At 39.3% G+C, this 18,213-nt stretch overlaps 1 protein-coding gene across 2 annotated transcripts in view; it reads left to right on the forward strand.

The window, feature by feature from the left end:
* The window catches only part of Pkd2 (polycystin 2, transient receptor potential cation channel), a 52,358-nt gene extending 34,890 nt beyond the window's left edge, over positions 1-17,468 (forward strand). Inside the window, exons 7-15 of one of the 2 annotated variants that reach the window (XM_004870559.4) lie at positions 1,238-1,405; positions 3,124-3,305; positions 4,471-4,591; positions 7,883-7,981; positions 10,452-10,573; positions 10,816-10,933; positions 11,368-11,531; positions 14,339-14,486; positions 15,197-17,468. In XM_004870559.4, coding sequence (XP_004870616.1) covers positions 1,238-1,405; positions 3,124-3,305; positions 4,471-4,591; positions 7,883-7,981; positions 10,452-10,573; positions 10,816-10,933; positions 11,368-11,531; positions 14,339-14,486; positions 15,197-15,433 — 1,359 coding nt within the window. In that variant the 3' untranslated portion in view covers positions 15,434-17,468. The remainder of the gene's footprint in view (positions 1-1,237; positions 1,406-3,123; positions 3,306-4,470; positions 4,592-7,882; positions 7,982-10,451; positions 10,574-10,815; positions 10,934-11,367; positions 11,532-14,338; positions 14,487-15,196) is intronic. The other variant, XM_087185936.1, reaches the window with a different exon arrangement.
* Positions 17,469-18,213: the final 745 nt, after the last annotated feature.

The raw sequence follows: 18,213 nt of genomic DNA on the forward strand, positions 1-18,213 counted from the left end.
TCATGGAAATGATGCTCTGAAATCACTCAACCACCCCCGAGTCTCCCTTACAGCTGAGTCCATGGAGAGGAACATTTTCATTGTATCCCAGGGAGCGCACAGGAAGTACTCCCACCACCAACACACACATTCAATATCATCTTTGTAAACCTTTCACCAGTAACGAAAGGAAGGTGGTGAAATTAGCGTTTTAGTTGTGCAGTGGCCAGATGATCCTTGCTGTGATGCTTACTGGGGTGGGTCTGGACGCCACCTCAGGAAGAGCTAATGAAGTGTCTTATGGCCATCAGACCTGAGGAGACAGAGAAAATGGATGGTGATGGGTGCATCATCTGCCACACCCGACCTATTGCAGACCCAGACCCTTCATATACCTGTTAGTCCAATGGAATGGACACCACATGGGGGCTTGTGTCTCCACAGGTCTGATTGTGCATCCTGGACCCAAGGCAGATGTGAAAAGATGTGTGGTCATGAGTGAAAGACAGCAGAGGCTCACATTCCCTTCTGCCCTTGTCCCTGGCATTCCCACTGTTATGACCATGCACACTCCTTGCCTTTGACACACTCCTTTACAGTGAGTACAGCTTGTCTCACCCTTCACATTTTGTCATGTTCTGCCAACTCTTCAGTGCTCCTCTCATAATATTTAGTTTTCAACCAGAACACGATGTTTTGAGGGCAGTGTTTACTTAAAACTTACTTCTGTTTATTCCTCCTTGCCCCTCGTACAGTGCTGTCTAACTAGACATCTGCACGGTACTTGGTGAAGATTGGAAAGAATATGTGGCTGGAAAATGGAGAGAAACCAGAAAATTTAAAACCACAAACAAAATCAGAAACCAAGATGAGGCCAAGCAAACAGAAGAGTAGAAAGTGATTTGTATGAGAGTGGCAGAAAACCAGCCATGCCCATTTGAATTGAGCTTGTCGTGGTACCATCTCTGCTCTGCACACTTGTGTGTATGGGTGTGTGTGTATATGTGAGCACACAGCCATGCACACACACATTGATCAGGCTTCTATTCCTAACCAGAGGGAACACAAGCAGTACATTTCATGCACATCTATGGCATTGCTCAGCACTTGCCACCCTGAGTGGCTTTTCTGGTGCCATTGGGTGAACACAGTGGCCAGCCATGGAACCTGTAAGTGGTGAGGCAAATAAAGTGGTCATTTATAGTAAGCTATTTATTCCTAAAGCACTATAGTGAGATATAACTCTTTTGCCTTTCAGCTCTCAGGGATAGCAATAGGAATTAACATCTACCAAACATCAAGTGTGGAGGGGCTCCTGTACTTTCTAGAGGATCAAAACACCTTCCCCAACTTCGAGCATCTGGCATCCTGGCAAATACAGTTCAACAGTATAGCTGCTATCACAGTGTTTTTGGTCTGGATTAAGGTAATTTATACATTTCACCTTCTGGGTTGTTAGTACTTTTTCTTTCTTCGCATTAATATAAATCACACAAAGCGTAGAGGACTTGAAGTTGCCTTGTGACCAAATTCAAGTGGGCAGCCAGGGGGGCCCCTGTGCCACCCCTCTTACTGGGCATGAGACTGCTTCCCCTGCTTCCTGAACTCCTGCAGGGTCTGTCCCTCTGGGCTTCCTTTAACACATGCTCACTCAGCCTGGGCCCAGGCTGCTTTAGCATAGGGCAGGTCCCAGTTTCCCTCAGGGGTGAGCAGAGGAGGAAGAAGAACTCAAAAATGGAGGAAGTTAGGGTACAGGGGATCAAGAGGAGCTGCACCTGGAAATGCTCACTGAAAAGATCGCCTCTCTCCAGGAGGCCAGGAGGAAGGTTCACCAGAATTGAGGCAGGACAGTCACTTTCTCCAAGGAGTCCCTTCCTTGCTCACTTTCCTCTTTCCCAAGGTGTGATGTGCATTCCAGGTGTGGGAATGATTGGGCATTTCATGCACAGTGAGCCTCCGTTCTGGAGATGTAGGAGTTTCAGTAATCCTGAGGCAGCTATCCACCTGGTCCCATCACCACCAGCTCGGGCTATGACTGTGCTGTCTAGATGGCAGCTATTACCACATGTGCTACTTACATTTAAAATTAAGTGAAGCTGGCGTATGATTAGAAATTCAGTTCCTCAGCCCCACCAGCCACATTTTTAGTGCTCAGTGTCTCTGTATTGCTAGTGGCTACTGCATAGGAAATGGAAATAATAGAACATTTCCTTCCTCACGGGAGTTCCCTATAGCAGCTTTCTGGAAGGTTCTCCCCCATCTCTGTGTCTTCTTGAGGTGGCATTTGCACCCAGAAGACTTGAGCTTCACCTAAGGGCACATCCTCACCTCCTCATGTCTCTAGGGCTTTTGTCCAGTCACCTGTTTGTTCAGGAGAAGCCCTCACTACACATCAAACCTCTGTCATAAAACGAAAAGTAGCCAAAATCTGAGATGAACAGGAATTTTATTAAGTGATGTCCATTATAGCAGCCTTCAGAAGAATTTAACTGTGGCCAAGAACAATTTCTAAGAGACCATGAAATAAAGTTCTAGAGATTCCCTTCCATCTTGTTGTGCCTCTGGCTGTTGGGTCTTATTTGTTGCTTCCCTTCCCCAAATTCTGCCATTAAGTTCTTTAGGCAGGGACCAAGCTCCACCGCTGACCCTCAGTTCTCCCACCAAGGCCCTTCCCAGTGCCCTAGGTCATCCTGCACCTGTGTGGTGAGCTGCACAGCCTGGCTTGTCCCCAGCAAGGTGGCTTTGTACAGGGACAGCTGGCCTAGGTCCTGGCTCCCAGCAACATTGACTGCTGAGGATAAAACAACAGTGTTGTGGTGGTTGTGAAGATTCAGAGCAGTTACATACAGCCATCCCTGCCCAGGAGATGCATGATAAACAGTGGTTATCAATTCATAGTAATATCTTCTGATGTTTTCATTAGGGCTTTTTTCCTTTTATTTTTATTGTTTCGGGGGGAGGTGCCTCACCTAAGTGGAAATATTTCCATCTTTATGTTGCACCCATCTCACATGGCTTAATGTCTGTAGAGCCCATGTGGCAGTCTCTGTCAGATGCCATTCCTCCTCCAAGTGGAGTAACACTCCACTGGGTGTGTGCTACCTGGTGTTGTCCTCTCACCTATACCATCTGCCTCTTTTGCAGCTCTTCAAATTCATTAGCTTTAACAGGACTATGAGCCAGCTGTCCACAACCATGTCTCGGTGTGCCAAAGACCTCTTTGGCTTTGCCCTCATGTTCTTCATTATTTTCTTGGCATATGCTCAGTTGGCGTACCTCGTCTTTGGCACTCAGGTCGATGACTTCAGTACTTTCCAAGAATGTATGTAAGTATTTATGAAATTAAGAAGAAAATTTAATCAGAGATGGCAGTGCTCTCTCAAGGATAAAGAAATCTTCTCAGTTGCTATTTGACCAGCAAGTGTTCAAAACAGTTTAAAATAAGAATGAATTACTTTTTCTGGAAACAGTGACCCATAAAGGCAAAGCAGATAATGCAGTCTGAAATGCTGAAGCCCTCAAGGAATGAGCTAGAGACAGCCAGAGAAGCCAGCACATTCCAAAGACAGAGGTTTTAGCACATGGCACAGATTGGGGTTTCTGTAGGGGTCATTTGTGAATATTGTCATTCCTGTTGAATATGCTTGCCCTATATGGGGAACTTCAAGTTTGAATAAACTTCAAGTTATTTATGTTGAACTTCGAGTTATTTTATAAGAAAAAAGGTACTTCCAATATTCTAGAAGAAACAGTACACCATAGGAATTTTTAGGTTTTTTCCAGAGTTCTCAGATATCCTAAACCAAGCTGAGGAGCAGCTCAGGCCTAGAGCACACTTGTCTACCATGCATGAGGCCATGTGTTTGTTCCCTAACACTGCCAGTAAATAAATAGAGGCCATTATCATATTTCTGAGGCATTTATGAGGAATTAGTAGTTAGGAAAGGAGAAGAAGCAAGTTGAAAGGGCCTTGTCAGTAGGGATGCCTGATTCATCTTCCTGATTGATAAAAGTCAGGAATGGAAATGATTTTACTAGACCTAAAAGCAACATTCAGCTACTTAGACCTCACTTTGAGTGACTATGGACATATTGGATCTTTGAACACATAGAATTCTACCTGTCCTTCAAAAATCATCTCTTTTTACTTTTAAGAGCTTGTAATTTCACACCCTTGTAAGGTGACCTCATGGAGATTTAGAGTTACCATGTTTTACCCAGATTAAGTGTGGATTCCTAGAGCCAACTGCAACATAAGTCATTTAATAATGATTATATTTAATATTTACCAAATGGAGACATATGTCATATGAAAGCAAATGTTTTAATATCCTAAATTGCTTCTATTATTGATATAAGTAGCAAGACTTTTGCAAACAGATCCATAACTGCCAAAAAGGTCCAAAGCTGTGAAATCACCCTAGGAAATGTTGCATCAACCGTTGGACATTCTTTGGTTTTGTATTGTGGTGTTTTGTTTTGTTTTTATAGCTTCACTCAATTCCGTATCATTTTGGGAGATGTCAACTTTGCAGAGATTGAGGAAGCTAATCGAGTTTTGGGACCACTTTATTTCACTACCTTTGTGTTCTTTATGTTCTTCATTCTTTTGGTATGTACATTTTTGTTTATAGTGGGGTGATTTAAACTTCATGATCACAAATCACCACCTTCTCTTTTGTCTCACACTGCATTTCAAATACAAACCCAAGAAATAGGAAGAAATGTTTATATTAGAAAACCTGTTTTACTCTTATTGATTCACAGTTTTAAGCATTGCTCAAATAACTTCTCATGGAGATAGATAGATAGATAGATAGATAGATAGATAGATAATCTCCAAAAAAAAGTTAGAACAAATTTATCAATTACCCAGAGAGTGCTTTGCTTCAGAGATAGAATATGTTTATTTGCTTAACATAAATCTCATCACTTTCCTATTCACTTGCTCTCTTGACTTTTCCTTTGTCTCTTTTTTCTTTTAAACAAAAATAAGAACTGACAAAAAGTCCAAGTTGTCAAGAGTAATATTTGAATGAATTCTTGCCTGTCAAAATGAAGACATTCTAACTTATTCACATTTTACACTATCTAGAGACTGCCTACAAAGAATACTTAAATAATAAGTTTAAAACCAACAATGAATGGGTGTTCCTTTAAAAATTATATTCAGAAATAAATTTTTGTTCTCTTAATTCAGCACACATTAACACTTACGTTTTTGCCCAAAGTTAAGATTCTTTGAAAAGTGTTTGGTTGTTTGCCTGCATTAAATTGTCCACTGGAAGATAAAAAGTTAAGTTGGCTTAACTTAGGCAGTGGGTTTTTTACCTCTACACCCTAACACATAAGACTTTCCTTACATAAAGAATTATCTTAATAAAATAACAAATTTGTTTCCATTTTTAGTAAATTTTTCACAGATCTTTTTTAATAGGTTTCAGCAATTCAGTGGGAAGTTTCCAAATTTGCCCAGGTGTTCCTGTGTTGGCGAACGTGTTCATTGGTTGCACAGGGAACTGCAGGATAGTGCAGGTCCACTCTTAGCTTACTGCATACATGCACTGTGGCTAGGTTTTAGATTTAATCCTCTTCCTATGTTATAGTAAAGATCCTAGGGCAGTGTTGTCGGCAAATCTTTTAGAGCTTTCAATGATACAAACAACCTGCTGCAGCATGCATGCCATATGTTCTCCACCACTGTCCTAGGGGATGAATAAGCCTTTCTCACTCACTAACATGGTTGCTACTTTCAATGCTGGGGCACCTGAATTTCTAAGAACATACAGACCAGGAATGGAGAGTCCTGCAGTGACCCTTCCATTGACCTCGAGCAACCTGGTTTTCTGAGTGTGTCATCTGCTAAATGAGGGACACAGTTTGGGGCTTTGAAGGACTCAGCTGAGGACTTGTCAGAACAATGTGCTTTAGTAGGCAGCACCTTCTATGTTACTTGGTCATTTTATCAAATCAATCACCAAAACAGGAAAAGAAGCCCTTAGGTTTTGTTTTTATCCTACAATAATTTCCGTAGTATTGCACAAAAAGGAATTGTTCTTCTCATATCCACCCACCCCCTGCCCCCAGATAGGTAGAAACAGACAGACAGCAGAAAGACAGGTAGACAGATGGAGGGGAGGCTGATTCCAATACAAACTTGTCTTTGAAGGAAATGAGGAACTGAGGGTAGATTTGGACACTTCCTGGGCTGCCTGCCTGGTGTTAATTTAGTTCCTCTGTTTAGAAAGAATCCAGTGGGGGTGTGAAATGGCTCAGCTGAGCCAGAATTCCCCATCAACCCACACCAGGGAAAGATCTCATAGGACATGGGCCCATCTGACAATGAGGGGGCCCTTTGACTGCCAGGATGGGAAGGAGGCAGGTGAACTTCCTGTCCTCACACCTTCAAGAGCCTTTCTCTGCCACTGTCTGCTTTCCTCAATCTCCTGAGTGCTCTGACCCATTTCACCTAAGACATCCAGGCATCACTTAGCCATGGGGAAGAAATTATAGAATGTGAGATGCCTGAGGTAGAGGCCAAAGGTGGGAGATGTTACTAAAACTGACATTCTCCACCCTTGGAATAGAGTATGTAGCCAGGAACTTAGGTATTCTCTATGTTGGGTTCTCAAAATTGCCTTAATGGATAGAGATGTAGTAGCCTACTAATAAGAGAGCTCTCACTTGTTCATTCATCAGCCACTTAATAAATATTTATAGAGCAGCTATATTCCTGTATTTATGCATATTATATATAATATATATATTATTACTTACTATGTATTACACACGATGGGGTAGTGTGCTATATACTGAGGATACCATGGTAAGGAAAACACCCTGACCCGACCCTGATGAAGATTGCCTGGACTTGTGGGGAAAACCGACATAATGAAACACACCAGCTTATAGTTACAAACATGTTATGCCCTAAAAACTCAGGACCTGTGAAAGAGGGACCTGCACTCCTTGGCACAGTGCTTCAGGAATGTCTGTTGGAAACATGTTGGTGATAGAAACTTTACCACTGGGGAGGGAACGGTCAGGAAAGGGTGCCAGCTGTCAAGAAACAACGGCAGCTGTAACACCCACAGTGCATCAGGGCCTGTCCTGAGCACAGGGCACAGATTACTCTATTAACTCCCACAACCAGTCTGTAAGAAATGGACTGTTTGCTTTCCCAGTGTATAAATGCAAAAGCAAACAAATGAGCCTTAAAACAGTTAAAGCCAGGCGTCACTCACACCTGCAATCCCAGCACTCAGGATGGATCTCAGTATTGAGGGCCTTGGATTCAACACCAGGGAATGAAAAAAAAATGTTTTTTCAAATGGCCTTAGTCTTGGTGTTTTCCAGACTGAAACCCAAGTTTGCTTGACTTACAATGTCTTCATCTTCTGAACAAAGCTTTTCTTTACTCTATTTCTACTACATTCCTGTTTGCAGAGGTCTTCTTAACCTTTTGAAGCATGATCTGTTCATCTCAAGTATGATTATTTAACAAAATTTAGAGTAAGCACAGGATTATTCTTGTCTGTGTTGACTGTTGAAATGTAAATAGCTTTTCTAAACAGCTCTACAACATAACGTTAAATTTTTGAAATGTACAGAAAATTAGAAAAAAATGATCCCACTATTCATAAGTAAATATACTAAATACACTAGCACTTTATTTTATTGTCTTTTTAAAAACTATAATATATGGCTTTATAAGTAAGGATATAATATTTCCTTTGGCATGACAGTGGAAAATAGTGTTATCAAAGAATACAGTAGCAAAACTATTAATTTATAAAGCATTCAGACTTTGGAAAAAAAAGTAACTAAAAAGGCATGTGTTAATTATTAGAAATATATTTGGGTTTTTTTCTCTATTTTCTCCCTTCCTTTGATTTACAAACAGAATATGTTTTTGGCCATCATCAATGATACTTACTCAGAAGTGAAATCTGATTTGGCCCAGCAGAAAGCTGAAATGGAACTCTCAGATCTTATCAGAAAGGTAGGCTAAACTTTATTTCTCAAAATATTTTTTACTTCCTACATAAAATGAGGATTATTTCAGCCAAATTTCCAAGACACCATTAATCCACTGACACTGTTTAAAAGAAATAGTAGATTGCTGTATTTCAAGAATAATTTAAAACCTCTCTGTTTGGATGCTTGGTGGATATGTTGGTAGTTCAGACTTAAATTCTAGAATCCTTTTATGCCCTGAATCTAGTGCTCAATAATCCTGTGACTTGAGAGCTGAGTGTCTTTCTGTGTTGTGAAGGCTCCTCTATGGACTGTCACTTCCAGATCCTGAGTTCAGAATAAACTGGAAGGGAAAATTATATAAAGATACATCTAATTCTCCTACTTCTTTCAAAATTACCACTTTAAAAACATTTAGAGGAAATGTAGTCATTTACATTGGACCTTCTAGGGCAGTTACGAAATAGCTGAAGGAGAAGGTCCCTGGAATGGAGGCTGCAGCCTGGGGTCTGAAACCATCTCCTGCCTCCCTTCTCAGGAGGTGTTTGTTAAACAGAGGGCAGGACAGGAAAGTGGGATGGCTTTGTGCTTCTCAGTATGCCTTTACTATTTGGTTTAGAGTAAAAGTTACACAACAACAATAAGGAATGTGAGGTACACAGTTTGTTCTCCAGCATCATGTTGGTGAAACCCAGTGGCACCTTCACTCTGGTTTCTATTGACACCAGGCTCCTGCCCATGTTGTATGTGGATCCTGTGTAAGGGAAAACTTCAGCTTACAGCAGAGCTCCTTTAAAGGGACCTAAGATTCACATGATCTTGAGTTCTGCACCACAGTGAACTACATTTTAGCCAAGCTCTGCTGTGTATGTCGCACTGCACACGATATGGTTTTGAGATACACCAAGCTCAGTTAACCTGGCTTTGTTTATCAATACCAGACCTTAATGACAGGGTTCAAATTTGAGCTCTGAGGGCAGATTACCTATGAGTAATATTGCACATGTATAAACTCCACTCCAGGCTCTTCAGTCCATACATCCATCACCTGGGTAACAGATGTCCATGGCATTGAGTGACCAGTGGGACATTGCTTTCAGTGGGGTGTTGACTGGTCCTTGGACATGTGTTGAGTTCATGCACAGAGTGTAGTTTTGCTTCTTGTTGGTCAATAATGAACCCTTGTTACATTTTATGCAAATGCATAATTGAAAAATAGAATTGACCAGCAAAGAGGAAAGTACATCAAAGAGACAAAAGATGATATTGGAAGTGAGATCAAACCAGACGACATGGATTTATAGAAGAAATGGCTAACTGTGGGAATGTTGACACTGCCCCCATTTTAGAGGTCCAGGAAAACAGAACTTAAGTGAGGGCCAATTTGTCAATGTAAATGAGGATTGCGCTTGTGATGAAAAAAATGACGATGTCTTGGAGGAGGTGACATCACCCAAAACTTTCATTTTAAAGAAACACCAGAGAAATTTAATACTAATTAGTGTACAAAAGAAAAATGTTGCAGGCTAATCTATAATGAGAATGAATGTCACCGTCCCTAACTCATAGTAAATACACTCAGGTCACATGTCCAACAGATAAGGAAATACTCCGAAGAGGAAGGAAGCACTGTTCTGCTACTTAGGTTATGCTTTCTACGAAGAAAGTACTTTAAATATTTGTAATGTTTTAAATTTCTGTGTACTAAAATAATTAGGTTTATTCCTGTTTCTCTCTAAATCTATAACTGATACCAAGGGAGTTTTTAATGTTTTGAGTAAGAGTTTTGAAGGTTGAAATTTTTTCAGTTGATTTTTCAGCTTTTACAGTCTTTCACTGTAGTTTACTAGTGAAAAATCCTCACTGATATTTCCCTGGGATGTTTTTACATACTTAATATACATAAGGCAATAATGGCTATGAGATATTATAAAATTAAATAGTCAAACATGGTGCAGTGGCACACCCCTGTAGATGTAGCTTCTCAAAATGCTGAAGCAGGAGATTCACGAGCCAAGGAGTTCAAGGTCAGCCTGAGCCACGTAGTGAGACCTAGTCCCTCAATAATAAAATGATAAACAATAAATAAGCAATCCGTGTCTCAGGTTTCTTGGTCTTCTTGTGAAATAATACATATTCCTATATTCTAGGGCAGACCCTTATGGAATATGTAGTGATTTTCACTTCTGTTACCTAAATTTGAGTACACATATGAGGAAAAGAGCCTCAGTTCTTCTTGATTTATTGAAAAACCCCAAGTCTTTCCATATAACTCTTTATGTTCATTATTCATTCATTAACACACATTGTTGAGTCGCCATGCTCTACCAGCTACTGGATTTATAAATAAAACGTAAAGTAAATGCAAAAGGAGAATAAACTAAGCCAGATCTTTTTCTTTTTCCTTTTCTATTTTTTAATTTTTATTTCCTTCCCCTTTTCCTTCCCTTTTCTGTTCCCTTTCCCATATTTTTTTAAATTTCCTTCCAAAATAGGGCTACCATAAAGCCTTGGTCAAACTAAAGCTGAAGAAAAATACTGTGGATGACATTTCAGAGAGTCTGCGGCAAGGGGGAGGCAAGTTAAATTTTGATGAACTTCGGCAAGATCTCAAAGGGTAAGAGTCATACTTCCTGAAGTTCCTGCTTCTGAAGATAAATTCTTGGTGATAAGAGTGTTTCTGGCCCAAGTACTCATAGAGAGATGCTTTTCTTCAGAGGCAGGTATCTTTCTGTAATATCCTATAAGACTGGCCCCACCCAGTGCTTTCTTTCATCCTTCTTCCTGCATTTTGATGTCTCTGAGTTTGGGTTGGACCACATACAGGATAAGTTCATCTGTCCCTCTCAACCATTTCAGGAAAGGACACACTGATGCGGAGATTGAAGCAATATTCACCAAGTATGACCAAGATGGAGACCAAGAACTCACCGAACATGAGCATCAGCAGATGAGAGATGACTTGGAAAAAGAGAGGGTGAGTCTAATCTTGGGGTAGTTGATTTCATTCAGCACCTTCCATGTGTCAGATCCTACACAGAGTGGTGGGCTATTATATATCACTCTTTCCTTCAGTCAATCTATGTATTAGTACAAAGCTTATTCCAAAAAAGATATCATAATTATTTAAGATGAAATAAAATAGCATGAGTGTAAGGAAGTCAAAGTGAAGAGTGAAGCAAAACTGACATGAAAACATGTTGAATACAAAGAAAACCTAGGTCAGTGGTGGCGAACCTATGGTACATGTGCTGCAGCCCACCATTTATTATCCTTGAAAACTGTAAAAGATTCGCCATCACTGTCCTAGATATACAGCATACACTCATTTCCTTCCAGCCCAAGACCTTGGTAACATGTGTGTGGGGTATTGTGTGCCTCCTCCTCACCTGATGACCCCATGTTCTTCAGGAGGACCTGGACTTGGACCACAGTTCTTTACCACGACCCATGAGCAGCCGAAGTTTCCCAAGGAGCCTGGATGATTCTGAGGAGGATGATGATGAAGACAGTGGACACAGCTCTAGGAGGAGGGGAAGCATCTCCAGTGGGGTTTCTTATGAGGAGTTTCAAGTGTGAGTATAAAGGAACTGGCAAAATTTGGGTTGACCAGAGTCCATGTGTGACATAGCAGTTACCCTCATTTCTTTCAATTCACTCTTTTCCATTACCAATCACCAGTTGTTTTTTGTAACTTTATTGGTAATTTTTTCTCTTTATAAAAAATGAGTTTATTATAAGAAAGTAAAACATGAAAGTCTCCCATATTTCTACCAACCACAATATCTACTAATATTGTATCTCCTTTTTTGTGTGTTCATCAGTATTTTTATATGTTTTATGGTTTCACATGTGGTTCATCCTGGAGGATGACTTGAGAAAAATGTGTACACTTCTGTTGCTTAGGGAAGTATAGATGTTTCTTAGGTCAAGTTGCTCACCTATTTTCCTGCTGATCTACTTGTTTGTTCTGTTTACTTTGGAAAGTGGGGTATTAAAGTCTCCAACAATTATTAAATTACCCATTTATCCTTTCAAGTCTATAAGATTTTACTTTGTGGATATTGGAACTCTATGGTTATGTCTCTTCCTAATAGATTGATCATGTTTTTAATTATAAGATGGTTTCACCCTACCTCTAGTAAAATGTGTTCTTTTAAAGTTTTGTCTCATATTACTGTAGCCACTCCAGCCTTATGGTTGCTATTCACATACAATTTGTCATCCTTTCACTTTAAACCTTTTTATATCTCTTTGTAATACGTGTCTCGTGTAAACAACATATGACAAAGCTTAACTTTTTATCCAGTTGGACAGTCTCTGTCATTGGTTTAGATTTTTTTATCCATTTATATTTAATGTTATTGATATAGATTTACATCTACAATATTACCTTTTCTTTTCTATATATTTTGTGTTCCTTTTGTTCTTCTTCCTCCTTTATTACTTTAAGTGAATATTTCCTGGTGTACCATTTTACTTCCTTTAATTTTTTTTCAGTTTTTAAGTTATTTTCTTAATGGTTGCTATAATACTTAACATGTACAGAGTGACTTATGAGAACCTGCTTCTAGCTTCTATTAATTTAATCCAGTGACATATAGAACTCTCTTCTATAGTTCTTTTCCTTCTTTCCCCTTTTTGTGCTAGATATATAGATATATTCATCAGTATATATTGCAAATCCAACATTGCATTGCTATAATTATCACTGTATAGAGAAATTATGTATTTATAGTATTTACTATATTAACATTCTTACTTACCATATCTGACTCTCTCCATGTGTTTCTGAATTCAACTTTCTGTCTGATGCCATTTTCTTACTCCAATATAACTTGGCTATTACTTACTTCCATTGGCCAGCTGTTGTCAAATATGTTACATTTCTGTATAAGCCCAACAATCGAATTATGTACAGATCTTAAGCAATTTTTTTTAAAACTAGTAAAAAGAGAAAAAAGAAATATTATTTATATTTTATACTTACATGATTACTTGTATTCTGTTTTTTTATAAATATTCTAATTAGTTTCTGGGGACTTGCTTTCAGCCTAAAGATTTTCCTGTAGTATTTCATTTAAAGCAGGTCTGCTAGCGATGAATTTTCCCCTTCTGGGTTCATCTGGGCATGTTATCTTCAGTACCCCTGCCCTCCACTGTTTATGAATAGGCAGCTGTTAATCTCATTGAGAGTCTGTTGTACATGATAAGTCCATTTTCTCTTGCTGCTTTCACATACTGTATCTTTGTCTTTCAACATTTTTATTATGTATGTCTGGGTGAGCATTTCAAGTTTATCCTATTTTCAGTTCTACAAGTTTCTTGGATATATATTTTTCACCAAGTTTTGGAGGTTTCCAAATACTATTTCTGCAAATGCAGTAGTACATTGGTTTACAGACTTAATTTGTTTTATGATTTTGGGAAAGATGGCTGTGTTTGTGTTTGTCTGGGGAAGATGGCCATGGTTGTGTTTGTCACCAGATGCAGAGTTTGAGTGCAAGCAAAATTTTGCCAAACACTTTTGTTTGTGAACCAAACTGCAAACAGAAGCATTCATGGACTGAGGTATTGCTGTATTTCTTAAATTCCATAGACTGTCTTCTTACTGACATTTAGTTGATTTTTTTCAATGGCTGTATACCCTTAAGAAAATTTCTAGAGCACTTCAATGTTTGAATTTTTAAAAATAACATTACACAGTCATAACTGTTTCACTGAGGAGTTAATCTATTGAACTCTAATGCCACCATTCTAGATGTCTCTAGTTTATGGTTTAAAGGTATTTATATATTTTTTATTCAAAACAGAAATCATAAGTGTTTTATCTAATATATGGTGAGCACAGTTCTGTGTCACTATTTGTCACAGTATAATTTCTGATGATATCTATGAATTTCATTGTATAAATAGTCTCTCTTATTGATTGTTTAATGTATCAGTTTTTAGTGATGCACTATTAAAAAGCAACACTCTAGTTTATATCTTTGCAGTAAAATATTACATATATAAAACTGCTTTAGAAAATTTTCTAAAAATAAAACATCTGAACAAAGTGATGGACATAAATTTTTAAATCTCCAGATACAATTTGACTGGCAGAAAGATGCACCAATTAGCATCACACCAGCAGCATAGGAGAGTTTATCTTAAGCTTGAGACCACTTAGGAAGTGTAGCAGGGCTGGGGGGTAGCTCAAGGGTAGATCACTTGCTTAGCATGTTTCAGAACCTGAGTTCCATTCCCCTCAGTGCAAAAAAAGAAAGATTTTTATCATACTGTTTAAGAAAAAATTTCTAACATTTCCCTTTGAAGAGCCAGCTGGGCTGAAAAAGACAATGAGAGGATCATTCCCCCTCTAAACTCTGATTTCCCCCAGCCTGGTGAGACGAGTAGACCGCATGGAGCACTCCATTGGCAGCATTGTGTCCAAGATTGATGCTGTTATTGTAAAGCTGGAGATCATGGAGCAGGCCAAACTGAAGAGGCGGGAGGTGCTAGGGAGACTGCTGGACGGAGTGGCTGAGGTAAGTGGTTGTGAGCTGGAAAACACCTGACCAGAGAGCAAGAGTACTGTTGATGAAAGGACACATCGGTGACACTGCTTTCTAGTTTAAGTATTGAAGAAAAGTAAAATACACAAACAAAAAAAGAAAGATTACAGACATTCACAACATAATTTCCATCCATTTTCATTTTCAAATATTCTTCCCCTTTGAAACAGAAACACTTTTTGATTCTATAAACTATCAGGGTAGTCATATTCTGTAACCCTTACCCTGACATGCTTTTCTTCCTAACTGCAAATCAGTGATCATCTGGAGATGTGACTGTCTCAACCTTCTGCATACAGTTGGCCCAGCCTTCACTGGAGAGTAGAATTTGGTGAACAGTTACTCCAGTGAGTCTGAAAATTGCTGTTACAGTGATACCTCAGTTCACGAGCTTAATTCTTTCCACACTTCTAGTCACACACCAAATTGAACAAGAACCAAATCAAATTTAATGGTTAGGTTCCTTGTTGGCCTTAAGTGGAAATTTGATTCAGTTCTTATCCAGTTCACTCTGGGACCAGAATCACTGAAAGAATTAAATTCATGAACCAAGGTACCACTGTATTTGCTATAACTCCCCACCCTCACCTAACTATAAATAATTTGTGGCTCAGATTTCCTAAGGCAGTTTCTGTATGTACATGACCCTGCCAGTAACATCCAACTTCTTTTTCTCTTGTGAGGATGAAAGACTGGGTCGTGACAATGACATCCACAGGGAACAGATGGAGCGACTAGTGCGGGAAGAGCTGGAGCGCTGGGAATCTGATGATGCAGCTTCTCAGCTCAGTCATGGTCTAGGCACACCAGCAGGACTCAGTGGACAGCCTCGTCCTAGAAGTGCTCGCCCTTCCTCCTCCCAGTCTGCAGATGGCCTGGAAGGTGAGGGTGGAAACAGCAGTTCCAACATCCATGTGTAACACTTGTGTCACTATGTGTCACCCAGCAGGTGAGATGGTGGCTATCACCAATTACCATAATGATTTCACTATTTATATGCTCTAAGTAACATATGATACTGGTCTGTGTGACCAATTATTAATCTTTTGCACTTTAATTTATTGTATATAAACTTTACCCATGGATCAAAGATTTCTTTCATTTTCTCATATAAGAAATCAAGATGTAAATATTGAATTCAGGAAAAAGAAATTATTGAAAAGCAACTAGAGTGATATGCCCAGTTGCTACTCTGCCTAAGTCTGCCCTTTTGACAATGATGTAGCCTTTTAAAGCTGGAAAAGAAGTGTCAAGGGGCTGCTGAGTTGCACTTCCAGCCACAAAACCAGTGTTGTCACTTCCATTCAGTGTATGAAGGGAAAGGAAGGCATCCTTGCTATTCATGAGCTGAATATATAGCTTTCCTATAAGAAAGGAGTTTTAATTCAGCTACCTTCCTGGGGTGAACTTTTCTAAAACTCCAAAGCACAGAATGGGTATATAGCCATTATACTAGAATCTGTATGAATGGTTAATGTAAATGTTAAGTACTATGTAATTTTTGTTATTTTCTCATACCTAATATCTGCAGAACAAAATCACTTTTTATATTATTTTATCTTTCATTAGAAATAAAGTGAGTAAAACCATTGGAGATCAATTACAGAATAAACAGTATCTCTTACTAAAACATAAGAGAATTTGAGGGAACCCTAATTTGCTTCCAACTTTGACATTTTCAGTAATTTGCTAGTATAAAATTGTATTAGTCACTTTCCCTTCATTAGTACAAAATACTGAACACTTAAAGGAGGAGAGAGTTAATTTGGTTCACAGTTGTAAACTGGGTCCATGGTCTGCTGGCTCAAGTCAGAAGCATCATGGCGGAAGGATGTGGTGGAACAAAGCTGCTCACTTCATGGTGGCCAGGATGCCCAGCTGGTTGGAAAGAGGGCCAGAGAGGAAAGGGCTGGAACCAGATATGCTCCCCAAGGTAACACCCCTTTGACCAACCCAGACACCCAATAAGTGTGCTTTACTAATCTGCTAGGAGCCTTTTAATCCAGTCAAGTTGATAATCAGGATTAGTAGCGACATAAATTTACCCATATGGGGGAGGGGGATCTATTTCTCAAGAAAAAATAAAACATTTTTATTTTTAAAATTAAAATTTTGGGGGGCCGGGGATTTAGCTCAGTGGTTCCGGTGCCTGCCTCGTAAGCAGAAGGTCCCAAGTTCAATCCCTGGTACCAAAAAAAAAATTAAATTTTTTTTAAAACAGTGTTGAATAATGTGACCTTTTGAGAGTTTATGGGAGAAGCAAGAGACAGTGCAGTGTTGGTGAGAAATCTTTAGCTGGGGAACCAGTAGAAGAAAGTCCTATTTCTTAATGCTGGGTCTTTAATTCCCAAATTGCTCACTCAGTGGGTAGAAAATGTCAGTATAATTTCCAGTGAAAATGTGAGTGGACCAGCCTTCCCATGTTGACTTCTATGGGAGTGAAGCAGCCTGGGTTTCTTCAGTGTCACTCTCCAAGACTTCACCTTTATCTTTCATATGCTGCACACATTTCTTTATTCCTAGGTACTGATGTACACACTCCGGGGGAATTGGGTGTACGTTTGTGTGTGTGTGTGTGTGTACCATGTTACTAAGTATAAACAAGCTTCACTGTGAAGTGCATCCTCACTGTCTAGTGTCTATGTGTACTGACCATGTGCCATGTATCAATCATGGTCACAAGAAAGTGTTTATTATATTTGTTATTAGTAATGTGCTGTCTTTCATTTCACATGTAAAATGTTGCATAATTCTTCCCTTGTACCTGTAAATTCTATACATTTTTCAGCTTCCATCATGGAGAATTCACTCCTCATCCCTTCTCCCACCATATTCCCTTCTGCATTGTTGTAATGAAGATATTACATATGTGAACTTTTCTCAACAATTAAGAATTTCTTAATTGTATAATACTGAACACTTTGCTTTTTAATAAAGGCTTGATGTGATAACAGATGTAAGAACCTTCTGTTTCCTATTAGTAAAAGAATAGACTTTGAAAACTGCAAGTTCTCTTTTTATATCCTAAAACAACATAATTGACATAATTATATATTTATTATACCAAATACACATTTCAAGTAACTAGCCTTTAGGCATAGGGCTGTCATCATGTTGTCTTATTGTTTTTTCCCTCAAATGGATAGCCTGAGACAAGGATTCTAGGAGAGTGGTTTTTTTAGCAGGTGCCGGGAATAGGAGTAGTAGAGTGGAGGAAAACTGTAGGTGTCTTAGTCACTTTACTATCTTGAGACACAATATTAGATACCTACAACTTAAAGGGGAGAGGTTTATTTTGGCTCCTGGTTTTTAGAGTTCATTCCATAGTTGGCTGGCTCCATGGCAGAAATGGCATGGTGGTGGGCCTGGTGCAGAGAAAAGCTGCTCACATCATGGAGGCAAGGAAGCTGAGAGACAAGAGAAGAGTTGCAGAGGGAGATACACCCTTTCAGGTCACACCCCAGTGACTCACTTCCAACCAGGCCCAACCTCCTAATAGTAAGTCAACTATGAACGCATTAGTGGATGAATCCACAGATAAATATAGCACCCCCATGATCCAGTCACCTTCCAAACACAAGGTTTTGGAGGACACCCAGGTATAAACTCTAATAACAGGAAAGGCAAGGTGTTGATGAAGGGTGTGTTCTCAAGCTGGCTCACACTGCTGAAGTCTTACTCCTTTGGTGAAACTGGGAAA

Source organism: Heterocephalus glaber, unplaced genomic scaffold (assembly GCF_053883595.1).
Source record: "Heterocephalus glaber isolate CG9 unplaced genomic scaffold, H.glaber_assembly_v1.0 deba00001503, whole genome shotgun sequence".
In the NCBI taxonomy this organism is placed as follows: domain Eukaryota; kingdom Metazoa; phylum Chordata; class Mammalia; order Rodentia; family Bathyergidae; genus Heterocephalus; species Heterocephalus glaber.